An 18,579-nucleotide genomic window follows, 5' to 3' on the forward strand; every position below is an offset into this window, starting at 1 on the left:
GTCCCCATTATCCATGACGACCATTGGTGGTGCTACGTCGTGAAGATTCCATCAATGGAAATGTTTGCACTGGACTCTGTTGGTCACAATAAAAAAGAACGTAAAAAGATTGACACTCTAATTGTAAGTCTTGTAATTGATTTATACTTTGTATTTGTAAATTGATTTAGTACTTAGGAAAGTAAAGTTGACTTTGGTGTTTTGTAGGCCCATAATCTTGAATTGTTTTTTGGTCATTTGTTGAATCGTTACGAAGACAACAAATCGTCCTTGGCGGTCCAACACGTCCAGACTCCTATCCAACCAAACTCATAAGTTTTTAATTTTGTTCAGTTGGATTATAATATTTGTTAGCTTCATTTATGTAGCGTAACATGATTTCAATATTAGACTTTGTTTGATGTATATATGATTGTGGAGTTATTGTTTTGATATTTATGGAGTTGTGGAATGATGTTCAAAAATACGAAGGCAAAACAATGCCTAATTACACTAGTGTAAGTTATCAAAATTTTCATGGTGTGTCCCTTAGATTGAGCATTAGCATTATATTGACATTGTGTGCATTTTTTTCTTTCCAGGAGGAACTGCAAGAGGTTAAGGAGAAATATGTTTGTGATTGGATTTTGGATGTTGACAATGTGCGGAGGGATGAAGTGTTGCAACATTTAGGGTTGTTGTAGATGTTGTGCAAAACAGATTGTAGCAATGTCATTTATGGTTTTGTTTATCATTGTTTCAAAATGTATTGATTAGGTTTGAATGTACATATTTTTTGTTACAAATCATCTAAGAAATGTATTCCTTACATTTATTGATAATGAAATTTGAAGTTAAGAATGATCAATGTGTTATATTTGGTGTTCATTATGACAGGGTTGAATAAAACAATGATCATTTATTGTGTAGGACGTTTGTACTACACTCCTCACGAAATGCGTCTCATTATGTGTGTTGAATGTGGTATGTACAGGGTTGTATGATAATTAAATGCTGGAAAAAAATGGCTTTCACTCAAGCACTAAATGGCATGGACTTTGTTGACGAACATCTGCAAAATATGTGCCTTAAGTGTAATTATAATTGGTTGAACATCACTTTTATGTCCAATAAGTCTTAAAAATTGATTCACTTAAAAATCAATGTCATTTTCAGAGTTGACCTCTGTGTGCAAAACCTTTGCCTAAAATCCCCACTTATTTGGCCTTTGCTACCAATGTAGTTTCTACACAATGAGTTTTACAAAGAATGCTTGATTGGGGATGTAGTTTGATATAAATGTCATAATCAATGTCTGAACATCACTTGTATGTCCAATAAGTCTTAAAAAAATGGTTCAATTAAAAATCAATGTCATTTTGAAAATTGACCTCTGTGTACAAAACCTTTGCCTGAACTCCGTGTATTATACATTGAGTTCGATGTCGCAAAATGATAACAAAACCAAACTTGCAAAAGATAAATCAAACAACATTCACATCAAAAGTGATAAAAAAAAACATAACAAATCATTCTCTTTCATTAACAATTACACAAAAAAACATGTACCTGCAAAAGGTAAGCACATCCAGAAAGATGAAAATGGCTTTTGGTTGTTTCATTCTTCATTGTTGTCGAAGCAATACACAAAATTTCAACAAAGTACTCAAAAACTACGCTGCCCCAATTGTAGTTACCCAAACACCCTAACTCCGAAACAAGGTCAAAAAGAATTGGAAACATTAATCCACTATGATTCGAAAGCAAGAATTCAGATATCCCTACCAATATATACAAGCTACAAAAATGTTCTATTAGAAAATTCTCATGTTCCTCTAACAAAAATTGATACATCATGTTAACATCTACTTTCTCATCATGGAAGTAGTCCCTACACACACTTTTATGGCCAACTTTATTTAAATCTGTTGGTTCACCAACAATAGGCAATCCTAACGACAAAATACATCAAATTCATTAAATTCAATAATTTTGTGCCAAAAAAAACCCACCCATGTTATCTACCCATCGACCACATAACTCACCCAACAAATTTCTACCTATCTTAATAGACTCTGGCAAGCATAAAAACCAAGAAAAAATAATGTTCTCAAGGAAACCCTTTTGTTCAAAGGTCAGCCTTTGGTTCAAAGCACCTATCAATTTTGTCTTGCAAAATTGTCTAAAGACTAACTGCATACAAAAACATGGTATCTTTTAAAATACATAAAAATGACAAATCTATACAAATGTAATACAACTCAACATATTTTCTTCCTACTATCAAAGCATTCACTGTGTTGACCAAATTCCTCCATTACACTACACCAAAAAAAGTTAAAAATATCTCAATAACACTCATAACAGAAGCACACCCAAATGGTCAAAAAATAAAAATAAAAAATAACTCAAACCCACTGAACAAATTTGGTAAATGAACGGTCCAATGATGGCGGAACGACGATTAAGGAGGCATTTTCGGTGGCCCTTGCTTCCAAACGGGGGAACCATGACAGAATGTGCTCCAATCAAAGGTGGTAGAATGTGCTCCGGTCAAAACTCTCTCCAACTATACTTTTGCTCACGCGAGTCACCGCTTCCGATGAGTGCTTCTTCTCTTTAGGGTTCGCATTTTGAAATCCCAAAATGAGGCCCAACAATTGAAACCCCTCTAACCTTTCTATTTCCACCTCATTTTCATTTTTTAAAAACTTTTACCACCTAGACCAATAAGAAACTAACACGTGGCAATGTCAAAAGTTTGTAAAAATGGTTGTGAAAGTATCATTATCCTTGTCAATATGATTTTACATGATAAATAGTTTTGTGTTGAAAGTGAGAGTGCCGATAATCCACCAATGATATTAATCCATGGTTTCCTTCACAGGTGAGCATCATTAATTAACAATGCTATAACAGAGGACCTCTAGGATTGCGTTATTATATGAAATTTCAATTCGTGTTTTCTTAATTTTAAATTAGGTTTAAACCATTTAGTTGTCCCTATTTTCGGGAGGTTTTCCCATTTTGATCCCCATCTTATTCGAATCCCCAATTGAGTCCCTATAAGTGCTAATTTCAATCAATTAAGCTCCTGCCATTAAATTTAGTTAACGAGATTAACTTTTTTGCACAGTTGGGAGGATGACCTGTTAATTTCTATAAACGTGGCCTATTTAGAGTTGAAACGTGGCATGAATTGAGTCCCATAAGTGCTAATTTCAATCAATTTCAACTCTAATTCATGTCACGTTTCAACTCTAAATAGGTCACGTTTACAGAAATTAACAGGTCATCCTTCTAGCTGTGCAAAAAAGTTAACTCCGTTAACTAAATTTAACGGCAGAGACTTAATTGATTGAAATTAACACTTATAGAGATTCATTTGGGGATTCTAATAAGACTGAGATCAAAATGGGAAAACCTCCCAAAAATAGGGACAACTAAATGGTTTAAACCTTTAAATTATGATGATGCGAGAATCATATTAGTTTGCTTTCTTTTTTGTTATTTTTAACATATAATTGTAATCAAGACATGCTTGTGTTAAATTCTAGGAAAAATTGAATGCATGGTCATGTATATGTGAAATAATTGTAAAGCAATTCCTTTCAGCCATTATTCTTAGTTTCAAAAGCAAGAAAAATGCAATCAAATCAATTTCTAAATTAGGGTTTCATTACACTTGTTGCTTTCAGTGAAGAAAAAGTAACAAAATGGTGAAAATATTTGGTTTGCTTATTGGCAATTTTTTTTTTTTTTTAAATTAACATACTGAAGTACAAAATAGATTGATTAACCATTAAGTGTTCTATCTACCATCTAATTTCTTTCAAATTCTATAAGATCCAATAAAAGTTTCTAATGACACGTAATTAATTGACTATTACAACTCATCAAACATTGACGCTTTATTGAATAAAATTAATTAAAACACTTTATTTATTACATCTTTTCAAAAAACTAAAATTGAATTCAAACTACACAAAATCTAAAGAACGAATTAAGATTTTGGAACAAATGTAAGGAGTCCCCAAAGTTTAAACCTTTAATTTGTTATATTCATGAGTATATTAGAGTTAACTTTTATAGAAGATTCTTGTTTTATTATCTAAACCCAATTAAATAATTTAATTAAGATAAATAAACAACTTTATTTCATTATTTATATTTTTGGAAAAATAAGGCGTGATACCAAGAGCCCATCAAAATTGCACAAGAATATTTTAAAGTTTCGTTTAGACTAATTATTATCTTAGCTGGTAAAGCATGGTATATATATAATTCGATTTGTCTATTACATATAGAATTTAAAATATTTTTATTATTAGTTAAATTATTAATATTTGAAATCCACGTCAATTTTCATCTAAACTTTTTTAACAGTAATTTGCATTTAAACTATATCTACTCGCCAATTTTGTCAATAAAATTATCTATTATACGTTACTACAACAGCACTAATTTAAAGGACAAACCATAAAAGTCAAATTGCAGCATCTCCAATATTATTAATTTTAGATATTTACAATAAATATTTTTTTTACATTAAAATGTTTGAAATGATTTATACATTTTCATATAAAGTTATTCTATTAATAAATAAAAAAACAGTTCATACACTACCTTTTTCTCATTTATACCAAAGTTTTTTTTAAATTAAAATATTAATTTCATGTTTTTGGCATGTATTTTGTCAAGATACAAAGCTTATTTTCAAAATATCCCCTATATTATATACCTAAAAAAAGATAATATATTTTAAACTAAACTAAAAAAACTGCCATTAAAGATGGTATAAGTAGAGATACCCTTTTCCTTCTTCCCTTTCCCAAGGGGAAAATGTGAAGTCACCCCTTTGAGGTCCCACTGCTTGAATTTAGCAAATAAATAGTCATTGTCTTAGAACTCGACTCAAAACAATCAGAGTGTGTTTGAAGTTCACAAAAGAAATCATGGAGGTGCAGCAATGGTGGAGGATCAGATTCTCCTTCAGGAGTGCAACCATGATGGTGTGTTTCCTCAACGTAATAATTGCAATCTTCTTGCTTCATACTTTTTTCACCTCTGCCTACACCCGCAACAAATTCTCCTATGCAAATTCCTACTCAGGCTAGTCGTTTCTGTCTAACTTTTCTTTTTTTCTTTTTCGTGGAAATTTTTACTCTTTTAGTTGAATTGGCTATGGGTATTTGTTGATTTCGTTGATCATGTCCTAAAGTTGAGTTTTTTCGGGAAAAGATTGTAGCTTTTTGCGTGATTGATTGGATTAAGGGGAAAGGGGGTGGTGTGAGTTTTTTTGTTCGTATGATTTTTGAATTTTTTTTATTTTTTATAGACTGTGATTTGGGGCATTCTTAAAAGTTTATGTTTTTTGTATCTGGTGGTTCTTATGCCTTAGAATTGTGAGTTTGAGCTGTCATGGCTGTGTAATGTACTGTTGTTTAAAATCAGATGATGGATTTCTTGCCAAGTGGTTGTCATGCTTTATTTGTTTATTGTCCAGAAAAATATATGAGTGTTGTTCATAGTTTTCTCATATTATCGTGGATGGTGGTCCTTCAGTGATGGATGTTTGAACTTGTGATTAGTGTCTGAATTCTGTGAGATGGGTTTGGATATCAACCGTTGCATGTTACGAGAGAGAAAGATACAAAACCAAGTTTAGTTGATTCCATAAATAATAATTTGTGTTGCTGTAATTGGTAGTGACTTTCGTCTGTCTAATAATAAGATAAAAAGTGAGACAAAAATTTGAAATGATCAAATACGGGGTTCAGATTGGTGATTGTGATGACAAAAACCAGTTACTGAAGGATCATAATGATAGAAGAAAACAAAAGCATCCTTCAAGAGCAAAATGAAATCATTTCAGTTTTGAACTTTTGAGCTAAAACTGTTATCTTACAATGATACTGATTCAACTTTTGAAATACCTATAATAGACTGGTAGGGATATACTGGGAAGTTTTTGTTAAACTTGCTTGAATCATATGTTCCTAATTTTAGTTTCAATTTTAATTGCAGCTCAACTCAGGTACATTAAGGAATCTGAAGAGATTCGACTTGCCATGCTACCTGTGGAACTGATAAAAAGAGTGAGTTTGGAATTAGTTTTGTTCACTATATTTGTTATTTATATGGTTGATGCACATTAATCATGTTGAAGATGCCAATAGTATAACTTATAGATGGACATACAATATAACAATCCGTGTTTTTTTTTTTTTTTTTTTTTTTTTTTTTTTTCTGGCAAGCTGTGATATTTGTACATTGGGAAACGTATACTTGAAGTCCATCCAGCAAGTATGGCTAATGATGAATGTAAATATAGTTCATTTTGTTTTACATGTAGTTAATTATTATTAATCATTTCAATGACTTCGTAATATTATTAACCGCTTGTGGCTTGTGGGGCAAGGCAAACTACTATTAGACTTTTCAGTGTTAATCACAGTTGACGCAATTACATCCCTTTATTCTTAACACTTGTGACGCTAAGTAAATATGGCTACATATATAGTTAGCCACTTGTGATAGACAATAACCTTTTGACATTGTTAATTACTAGTAAATCAAAGTTAACCGTCATTAAATATTTCAATAATATTCTAACACCCCTAATCATATATCATGACTCTCCTAATCATTTATAAAACAAAATTAACCATACTTTTAGTATAATTAAACATATTTTCAGGTGGAATTTGGGTGGATAAGATGGAAGTGGACGTTTTCCTTTGTGACAAATTGATAGTTTATTTCAGAAGTTCGGGAACAAATCTCGACTTTGTTTTGGTTTTCAATTCACTCTCTAGTTGGAAAACTGGGAGGAGGTCATCTCAAATTATTCACAAACAATTTTTTTTATTCACTAGCCACTTGAAAGCTTTATATCTCTGTCTTTGCATTCCCAATATTAACAGAAATTAAGATATACTTTCTTAATCTCTGTTTCTTGGACAATGTCAAGTTTTTATTCTTTCAGCCAAATCACTCTATTTTGTCATTTATTTTCTTTTAGTTTTTGTGATCATACAGTGATGAGACTTCATTCCAGGTCATTAACTTTATTGTTCTCTGTTGTTTAAATCTGTGTTTTTCCTGAAGATATCTTCGCCAGAGTAATATAAATTGTAAACTTTTAGTTCTTCAATGGGTCATGTTAGTACATGCAGCCATCAGTGATATGCATAATCATGTTCATTATAATCAGATACTCGTTTAGTCATTAACATAAAATTGCCCTGACTCTAATATTTAAAAGTTAGAGATCACGGTGTTCTTCAGAGATCAAGGTCGTCTTCTTCATGTTTGGTCTTGAATTACCTTGAAAAGTTGGCAGTCCCAATATTTCAGTAGCCTGACAAAATATCAGTATGCTGCTTACTTTTCCACTGCAATCATATCTCTACTGTGTGTGAGCCCTAGGCATACATATCTGGAAGAATTTATGTACTATGATAGTGAGGAAAAGTTTAAACTTTTGGATAGGCCAAGATTTTTTTCTCAACTGTTACAGTAATCTGCTCTTGTAACTTCTGGTATATATGTTTTTTAAAAATACATTTTTCTATAAATCTGAGTGTCTTCCTTTTAGGTGAAGGAGATTGAGCAGGAAGTATACACTGAACCAGAAACAGCGCAGAAGAAAGACACAAAGCAGACTGCTGCTGTTGATCTGTCTAAAAGGTTAAAGGATTTCCATTCCTTGAATGATGCTGCCAGCTTGAAAGGTGTTTCTCTTTTCTACTGACAAACCTATAAACCTATCTCAATCATAACTTGCTTTTGTGTACAAATACACTAGAAACTCAGTAAATGTGCATATTCATTATTTCCCTATTGTCATTTGTCCATAAAATAATTTATCCGTTAAGTTTTCCAGGGAGTATTAATAATGTTTTCAATCCTGTTATATTTGGAATTTCGGAATATCACAGTGATTGAATAACATTTGTTAGTTATGTGAGGATCCTTCATTACACTTCTTTTGACATGGACATGATTTGAATTTAAAGATGTTAAACTATAAGAAATAAAGAGTTATTGAGCTGAAACATTGTGTTTCTGAGACATTAGTGTTTTTATTCATATTGAGAAAATGAAATCAGTAAGATAAATAGAGGAGATATGGTATCATCTAATACGAGTGTAAATAAAAAAAATTCCTAATAATTCATATATAATCTGAATATTCTTGATTCTAAAAGATTATAAAGGGTATTCTTGATTATAAAAGATTTGTGCCTTATTTTTATAATTCTAATACTCCTCCTCAAGTTGGAGTATATAAGCCATACGTGATGAGCTTGTTGCAAATATAACTGGTCCTTGGTCTTCTTAGAGACTTGCTGAATGTCTGCCAGCTATTCACTAGAGTTGACAAATTTAGTGGTGATGTTTCCATACTACATCTTTTTTTTAAATGATAATCTGCCTCAATATGTTTGATCCTCTTATGTAAGATAGGATTAGTTACATTGTGTAATGTTGCTTGCTGTAACTTCTAATGTGCATTTAAAAAATTTCTTCAAATTTTTTGTATTTGATCTTGTCACAACATTTCCTTTCTTACTTTTTCATAGTATTAAATTACCTCCAACAAGGAAACAATAACTTGAAGTAAATCATCTATCACTTGGCGACCTTGCCTAGTTGGTGTCAAAGTACCCAATAGTTTGAGTAATTCTTTTATTTTCATAAATAAGGCCTTTGTCAAGAACATTCTTAATATAATTTAGGATTCCAATGATTGCATCTCAATGGTCTTGATTAGGAGAGTTTAAAGATTGACTTACTACTATCATTGCAAAAGCAATGTTAGGATGAGTCAGAACGAAATAATTTAGCTTACCAACTAACCGTTTGTATCTCCCAGGGTTAGAATAGGGTTCTCCTTGGTCAGTTATAGTGTGTCCACAAACTTAACATTTAACATCCCTATTTGTTCTAAAATGTCTAGAGTGTATTTTCTTTGACATATGACCAAAGTTGGAGTGAGCAACTTCTATACTGATGAAATACCTTAAGTGTCTAAGATCATTGTTTGTAATTGTTGAGCAAGATATTGTTATAGGTGGATAATTTCCTCTTTATTAATGCCTATGATAACAATGTCATCCACATATATAATGAAGTACAAACGTCCTTTGGGGAGAATGTCGATAAAATAGAAAATGATCAACAGCTCTTCGTAACCTTCCAAACTACTAGATAATAGTTCGAAAATGGCCAAACCATGCATGAGGTGATTACTTGAGACCATATAGGGACATTCCATATCAGATAACTGCTTTGAGCAATAAATCCAAAAGGTTGCTCCATGTATACTTTCTCATCAATATCAACATGTAAAAATGCTTTATTGTTGTGAAGTTGAAACAAAATCCAGGGACAAATAGCTACAATAGAGAAGAAAAGTTACATGGTGTTGCTTTTGAAACATGAGAGAAAGTGTTAGTAGTATAATCTTGTCATCTCAAGGTATGGCATAGCGGGAAACAGATTACATATATCCTAATTAAAAGGAACAAGTGTATAATATAAGACAATCTCAAAGAAAGAGACGTCAATAGAAACAAAATACCAATGAAGTTCAAGAAAGAAACATTGATACTCCTTTCTAGAATGATGGTATTTGAGAAAGAAACATTTGAATGACAGAGGAGAAAGTTTATCTTGACCAGGTGCTAGACTATGTACGAAAGATTTAGAACCTTAAAACAATGGAGGAACATATATATGGTAATGAGGAAAAAAGTCCAAGTGAGATACTTGATTAGTAAGGACAGATGATGACAACCGATTAATGAAATAACACATGGTTAGGATGAAATTCCTTTAAAAACTGTTTGTGTCAAGATGTTCTTTGAAGTATGTGAATCTGCTATTTTAAACTCGTGGACAATCTTCTTGAGCATCCAATGTACCTGTCAAAGTCATCTGTTGAGATTATGGTTTTCTAACCCTTCATGTGTTTGTTGCTTTTGATGTCGTCTGTCTATCGCTTTAAGCAAGTCTTCTATTATTGGGTCATCTGACAATACATCATGAGACTTCTATTACTTTTGTTGCATGGCTTCAAGTCTTGGGTCATCTAATGACTCCTCACAAGACATCTAGCAAATGACAAATGTCTGGCAAAGGACTAGTAGCTCAAGGTTATACTCAAACTTATGGTATTAACTATGAAGAAACCTTTACACCAATGGTAAAATTAAACTTTTAGAATCATAATGCCTCTTGTTGAAAACCTTCATTGAGAGTGCATCAAATGGATATGAAGAATTCTTCCCCAATAGAAATTTGGAGTAAGTTTATACGCAGCTTAACTACTTTAAAGGAAAACATAAATCTGGCACTATGTGTAAGTTGAAGAAGTCCTTGTATGAACCAGGACCAAAATAGTCCCCCAGGGCCTGGGTCACTTAATTTAACCTTGTTATGATACAGGCTTTTCAGGAAAACATAAATCTGCCACTATGTGAAAGTCGAAGTCCTTGTATGGACTCAAATAATCTCCTGATCACTAAATAATCTCCTTACTATTTATGTTGATGATACCCGAGGAATTGGGAGACTTAATGATGAACTTCAAGCAGAATTCAAAGTAAAGGACCTTCCATACTTAAATTTGTTTTTTTTTGGGCCTCTACACAGAAATTGGAAAATAAACTTAAATGAAGAAGACTCTCCTTTGGAGAAGGAACCCTACCAGCTATTCGTAGGAAAATTAATCTGCCTATCTCTTAGTAGACCAGACATTACACTTAGTGTAACTGTAGTGAGTCAATTTATGGATTATCCTACCAAGAGATATGATGCTGTAAAGCAGATTCTTCATTACTCATCGAATGGGTCTACTGTTCCAAAAGAACGATTGGATGAAAGATGCATACTATTGTTGCAAGGAGTAGTGCAGAAGCAGAATTTAGAGGAATAGCTCAATGTGTCTGAACTTATTTGAATAAGTAGCTTACTAAGACATCTATGTATTCCACTTGAGGTCCCTATGAAGTTGTACACTGATAGTTAATCAGCAATGATCATAGTTCACAGTCCTATTCAACATGATAGCATAGGATGAAGCATGTGAGGATTGACCGCAACTTCATAGTGTCTGAAATTGAACGAGGAACTTTCAAGCCTACACTATGTATGTGCCAACCAAGTTACAAAAAGCTAATGTTTAAAGAGCTGAAATTGATTGAGTATCTATTCACAGCCTGAGAGTGTTGTATTTAGTGTAAATGGTGTTGAAATTAAGGGATTATAATATGGATTTTGTTTTAATGGTTCTGAAATCAAGGGGATTATGATGATCCCAAGAAAATAAAGAAGGATTGGCTGTATCATTAGGAGAATATGGTCTACCCATTTATAGGATCTGATTTGTGGCTACCTATTCCTTTTTATATTTCCTAATCTTTAGCTTAACATCAACACATCTGCTGTATATAATATACATTGGTTTTACAGCGAAGAAACACAGTATATCTAAATCTTTTGTTCTAAACATCATTCCAACAAAATTTGTATTGACATTGGAATTAATTTCTGTGATGATTTTATTTTCAGCTTTAGAGGAATGGAGAAAGAGGAAGATGGAGAGGGCCCGACAGAGAGAATTGGAGAAAAATGGAACAACTTCTCATGCTTGACTTTATATATTCTCTGATATCAAGTGAAGGTTGACATGCAAATTTAAATACATAATGGGACAACAGTAATCATTAGTGTACACTGTATAGCAGCTTTAAAATTTCCTTACATAGCTTATGTTATTAAGTGCATCTTTTACAAACCCAAATCTACTTTTGTTCTCTTTATATTTCAAAATTTAGAAATAAATAACTTACCCATGTCTTGATCTTGTTGGATTGTATCAGGTTTACTCTGTTAATATATTATGTATTTTGATTATTCATTTCTCTGTTTTACACTTTCATGTGTTTGATGAAAATTGTTTGGTACCCTTTATATCATTTCTATAGTTTAAATAGCTTAAATTCCACTGTATTGCAGATAAATAATTTGCTAGTCAGAGAATTTACATATACTATAAGTTTTGTTTATCATTTTATTAATTTATTATTGGTTTTCTTTATAAAGATTTTGAAATTCAACTCTATTTTCTGGAATGACAGAGAAGCCCAAATCTAGCCAATATGGTAAGGAGCAAATCCTTTTACTTTCTTGCTCCATAGATCTTATTATTTTCAGTGTAACACATGAGGAACACAAAGAGAAGTAGTGGAAAACTGTGAAAGTGGAAGTTATGGTCATCATTTTCAGTTTTTTTATATACAATTAAAAGTCTTGCTCTAAGGAGTTGATGACTTTCAACTTGATGGTGTAAATAAAAAATCATGGGGAAGGAGGATGAGGTTTTTTTTTAATATATAAATTACTTATTTATTATAGTATATCTGACCTTATATTCTAAAATTTTGTAATTAATCTGTGTATATTTTATTCATGTTAAGAAAATATATTTAATAAATAAGGGTTGAAGAAATTGTAAGTTTAGGTTTACATAATTGAGTTTTGTTGCAAATATAAGATTTGTTTGAACTAGTTTCTCTAAGAGAAAAAAATACAAAAAATAAAAATGAAATTCTACTCTACAAAAGTTAAAATTAACTTATATTTGAGATGTGTTTTAGAAGTTGTCTTGACATAATTTTTTTCAAGTTTTTTATTTTTAACAAGAACATAAGCTAATTTTAAAGTTATGATTAAGTTAATTTGATTTTCATTCATATCTTTCCCTTGAAATTGAGATGGAGAAACTCATCAAAATGGTCATAAAAAATGTGGTTGAAATAGGAGACCCACTAATAAAATTCTCAACTATTTACACTTTATACCAATAAGAAATAATTGCAAAAGAAAAATGCTGCTAAAACAAACAAAAACGATGCTGAGGTTGCAAAGAGAAAAGCATAAAATGGTAGGTTATGGTTAGTACGATGGCTATATATGCCTAACCAAGCGTGTGGCAAGCTTGTTCCAACTGTAGAGTCAAAAGGTTACGTCAAAAAGAAATGATATTTTGATATATAAAATTTTTATATTTATTTGATATATTATTTTTTTTTTTTAAATATAAAGATATATCTTTTATAATTATTTTATTTTTTGTAATATGTGTCGAATTAATATAAATGTGTATTATTTTATAATAATTATTATTTTTAAATCGAAAAAAGGGTTTTGTATTTTGATGAGTCAAAGTAAAGCAAGAGTGTTTGGTTGAATTGGAGTCTTAGTTTCCAAGTGATATCATTATTGTCCAAACAAAGCTGGTTGGCATAGCAAAGGATAACATCAAAAATGCAAATCAGTTTGGTCTGCAGCACGATATTTTATGTTCTAAAGTTATTGATGTTGATTATGTTAGTGCATGTCTCAAAATTCCACCATCAAATTCATGATCTAATTGATTAACTGCACCCCACATTTTTTTAATCATTCTTAAACATGTTTGGAGTTTCTTAAATTTGATTTACGTTTGCTATTTGTTTTTTTTTTTTTTAAATTTGATATTGATTTTCTTTTTCATTTCTCTTTTGTATTTTGAAATAATCTTAATTTAGATGTCCTTATGGAAATACATCATAAGAATATTAAAGAAAAGTAATTTTTCAATTTAATACAAAATGAAAGAACTAAAACAAACAATTTTTAAATTGAAAAAAATTAGAAAAAAATTTTTTAGGGCAAAACAAAACTCATTTCAAATTTAAAATAGTAGTGGTATGAGGGGCAACAAGATTAGTAGTAGTAGGAGGAGTTGGATGAGTAGTAACATGCAATTGTTTAAAAGGTTCCACGAATAAAATAGATGATTATTTAAATACACAAATCACTCTTAATTTTATGAATATAATTATACTATCTTAATCTTTCTATGAGTCTAATACCTTACAAACAACAAAAGAAAGAATTCTCAAAAAGAGGACAATTTAGTCTCAGTTCTATTTTTTACTGTATCTTGTGTTATTTATCTTGATCTTAATTTCTTCTTATTGGTGTTCGAAGATTATTGTTGCTTCATAAAATGTTAAGATCTGATAACATTGTTAGTTGATTTTGTTTTAAATTCCTTAAAATCTAGTGACTAAAAGGTTGATATGGAATATCTAAAAGAGCTTTTGTATTATATTTTAAAAAAACAATTTAAACACACAGATATTTTAATAATATTTTTTAACAATTTTTTATAACAAGATATTATAACAAGATATATATCATTATTTTATTTGTCTATTTAAATTTATTTTAAAAAATATTTAAAATGAACCAAACATAAATTAACACATATGTGTTATCAAATATAATAATATAACGATACTAATATTTAAACATAGTTTAAAGCTTATCGTATTTTACTTTTATGACTAAATTATAATTTAAATAAATTTTTTGGTCTTACAAATTTGACATCTGATCTATTATATAATTTTTTCTTATCTTTAAATCCTTTATTTGGTCACCACCATGACGTATATATTGATATGATATATCCCATATATATGGTGGAAAATATATATTATTATGACAAAAGAATTCATTAATAAAAAGAAAATATAACAATATTTAAAAATTATATATAAAAACCAACATAATAAAAAGAAGTCAAGATGTAAATAAATATTTTCATAATAAAAAATTATTAAAAACTAAATATTAAATTTGTAAATCTTTTTAAGAAGTAAAAATATATTTTAGATCAAAGACAAACAGTTTTTACAACTAAAAAATGGCTCGTAGACACTTACCTTAAAACAAATTAAAAGGCTGTAATTTGTTCACCATATCAAAATGTCATCTTCACTGATGTCACCCTTAGTTCAATATATCATATATGATCGAGACACACAGTGTTTTCTTCCAATAACGACTTTACATGTTATTCTATGTTAGTTATTTTTAAACTAAATGCAATATTTTGTATATTCTAATAATTAGACATTGATGTTTAAAAGATATATTATACCACTATCAGAGGGTATTTTTATTTTTCATAATTATATTGTAATTTAATTGCTGAGTTATGGATACGGTTCAAAATAAATAAAATACTATTATTATAAATATAATATATTTGCTCAACTATTTATTTGTTTTATTTGTTTAGTATTTTCATTTATAAACAAAAGGTTATGCTTTACATTTTATGTCATACACATTTATCATTCACAATATAGGAATTTTTATTTTATGTTCAAAGTAAAATCACATATAAGTATAAAACAATCCATCAACATATCGCGTAGAAATGTTTTTCATAAAAGAGAATCAACTTTTTGCTAAGAATGGACTTTAAACTTAACTAAATCCTATCAAACCATATTTGTGAAATTGAGTTAGACTTAAAATTAACTTTTTAACATGATATTAAAGTCATTAGTTAGATCCTATCCTAGCAAAATTTAGTTTTTTTGGGTCTATTGTTCCACCAGTTATCAAGGCCTCTATTAGACCATCATTAATATCTCATAGAGTTACTATTCAAGCTAGTTCAAAAGACAAAACTTCAATTACAACATTTATGAGTAACTCCAAAATGATAAAAGACATTTGGGAAATTGTCTGTGACATTTAATGTGTTAGTTTTTAAATATAAATGGGTTGATGTCAATACAGGCCTGAGGACAGGTGAGTTTAAGTTTAGTTTGGTCAATCTTAGCAAAGTGGGTTACATGGATGGATAATTTATTATGACATATAAGGAAAGACAAATATTATATGTCATTGATTCCTATAATCATAAATGGCCAGTTGTCTTGGAAGGAAGAAACATGCACAAAACTCATGATGATGAATCTCTAGATAGTTGAGACACCACCCTTCTCATAAAGAACAATTAAGGAGGATGTTGATAGTATAGTCGAAAACATGTATGCTATGCAGAGTCATCATGGTGAAGGGATATATGAGAACATAACACCCTAGTAAGTTTTGATTTTATTATTATTTTTTCCAATTTATTATTATAGTGTAAATTATGATTTATTTTTCAAGTTATTTACTAACAATGTTATTTTTCTGATATGACGAGCTCTGGAGTAGGAAGTGGAAAGACTAGACTTAGTAGATTTGTGATCCGATTGGCTAAGACCATTACTAGACATATTGGTAATGAAAGGATATTGGTTAAGATAAATCCTTGATCTGGTAAATGGTTAGGCCTAAATGCTACTAAGTATGTGGGCATGTTAACAAAACGACATGTTTATATTCTTAGGCAGTCATGGGATGATGCTTAAGAGATAGAGAAGAACTTGTTATGATAAGATATTATGGTAACTATGCAATTTATATTAACATTGCATGTTCCATATGTTTACTTAAGTTATTAATATGTCATATGTTTTTTTTGTAGCAAAGTTTTGACATTAATCCGAACACCGAGGTAGTTTGAAAAAAGGTCTTATCTACCTTAGCCAAGTGCTAGAAGGACTTCAAGACTCTCCTAACTCGAGAATGTGTTTAGAAAGCACAAAGGTGATAATCCATGCTTAAAGCATTAGATGATCAAGGAGGTGTGGATGTAGTTTCGTGCATATCGATTGGATGAGTCCATGCAAGTTTGTATTTTATATTTATATTATAGTCACACAAAATCTTTTATTTTTATCAACCATTGTCTTGTTTCCTAATGTATGGTAGAAGAAACAGGGTATCGACCCAACAAAGACAAAGACTTCATGATGACCACCAACTATTATCGTGAGGTAGGTATGCATTGTTGAAGAAATGTTTGAGGAAGTCTAAAGCAAAGGCTGCAAGGCTGGAGTCTATTGAGTTATTAGATCTTCCTCCTTGCTTCAAGATGTGGAAGGCCGCCTAGACTAGGTCCAATAGGCAAATGACTTCACAATTAGCTTAACTCATATTTGAAAAAATTGTAAGTACAAACCTTAAAACCAAAATCAAATTCATCATGAATATGTTTATGATTAAACTTGAGTATGTACTTGCAAGTAGTAATATGTCTTCTATATTTACCATATTAAAATTATCATATTTTAACTTATTATTCGTTATTTAGGTATATGGATGCAATGAGTATGGAGTAAAACTGATCATAAGTGTATGGGTTTTTTTAGCTCCAATATATTGAAAAATTTAGCAACACAAAGGTTCAAATCCAACCATATATGCAAACATGGATGATCACCTCACAAAAACTTATTTACTTGGCTCTATATTAGTCTTACTTAGTGTAACTTTCTTTTTTGAAAGTTATGGTAATTATTCAACCAATTGTTTCTATTTCATTGTAAGTTTCATTGGTAATTAATTGAATTAATTCTCAAAGATTGCATAACTATCTAGTTATGTTTTCTTAGTAGGAAACCCTACAAGGAACTAAATAACTTACTACAAAAGTAATGTTACAACTTTTATAGCATCCAATTAGTATATAATAATTATGACTAATGTGTCTTTAATTTAATGGGGGATTGTGGATGGGATAAACATTTGATGTCAAAGGAGTAGACAAAAACAAGTTCTTCAAATTGTAAATATCCTAAGGTTAGACATAATTTAATCTTTAAATTAATTATTTTATGTAGAAGTTATATGATATTAATTTTTCCTTTATTTATTTTTGTGTAATAAAAAGATTAGCTCATTTGAATGCAAATATTATATGCAAATTATCATTTAGGTAGGAATTCATGAAGATTGAATAAGGGTAAATTGTACATTGTCAGAATATGTGAATTTATTAAGCAATAAATATTACAATTAATATGACAATTATGTCTAATCCCTAAAATTAAGGGATTAGGATTAGTAATTATTGAGCAGATTTCCTTTCATTAAGATTAGGTATTATTGGGTAGATATCCCCTGATTTAGAGACTTTATTTCAGGAGATTTTTTACCTTAATTAGACCACGGTTTGTTTCTTTTTAAACACCTATGTATTGTTTCAAAAGTTTGAATGTGAGAATAATTAATTCCAGCATCCTACTTCTATTTCCAACATGGTATCAGAGCTCTAGGTTTTTCCTGGAGCCCTAGTCTTTGTTTTCTTGTCTCACGACCTTCATTGCCGTTTCTTAAATATTGTTGGCCTTCATTGCCATTCTCATCTAAAAAAGGGGCAGCCTTAATTATTGCTATTATTCTTTCCGCTGTGTTAACCTAACCTCCGATTACAATGTCTGACGCTACATCAAGTAGAGAAGTCTCTAATTCTTCACACAAAAATGGAGAACTCCAAGGTCTCCGAGTATCATACAGGCTGAATGGGAAAAATTTTCTCAAATGGTCCCAGTTTGTTAGAACCTATCTCAAGGGAAAAGGATGCCTGGTTCATCTTCTTAAAAATGGTCCAAGCATGGAGGATCCAACATTTGCAGCATGGGATGAAAAAGATTCCATGATTATGTCTTGGTTATGGGACTCCATGGAAGCTACCATTAGTGACACTTGAATGTTTCTTAATACTGCTAAAGATATTTGGGACTCCATAAACCGCACATATTCCAAAGCCAATGACGCTGCCCAAGTATATGAAATCAAAATAAAAACTGCAGCCATGATAATGACATATTTTACCATGATTTCAGTGAT

At 30.5% G+C, this 18,579-nt stretch overlaps 1 protein-coding gene across 1 annotated transcript; it reads left to right on the forward strand.

Annotated features, from left to right (window-relative positions):
* Positions 1-4,801: 4,801 nt before the first annotated feature.
* Positions 4,802-11,855, forward strand: LOC106771099. The gene is made up of 4 exons (XM_014657003.2): positions 4,802-5,091; positions 6,007-6,077; positions 7,580-7,715; positions 11,560-11,855. The coding sequence occupies exons 1-4, from the start codon at positions 4,935-4,937 to the stop codon at positions 11,640-11,642; spliced, it is 447 nt and encodes a 148-aa protein (XP_014512489.1). The 5' UTR covers positions 4,802-4,934; the 3' UTR covers positions 11,643-11,855.
* Positions 11,856-18,579: the final 6,724 nt, after the last annotated feature.

The sequence above is a fragment of the Vigna radiata genome, chromosome 8 (assembly GCF_000741045.1).
Source record: "Vigna radiata var. radiata cultivar VC1973A chromosome 8, Vradiata_ver6, whole genome shotgun sequence".
Taxonomy (NCBI): domain Eukaryota; kingdom Viridiplantae; phylum Streptophyta; class Magnoliopsida; order Fabales; family Fabaceae; genus Vigna; species Vigna radiata.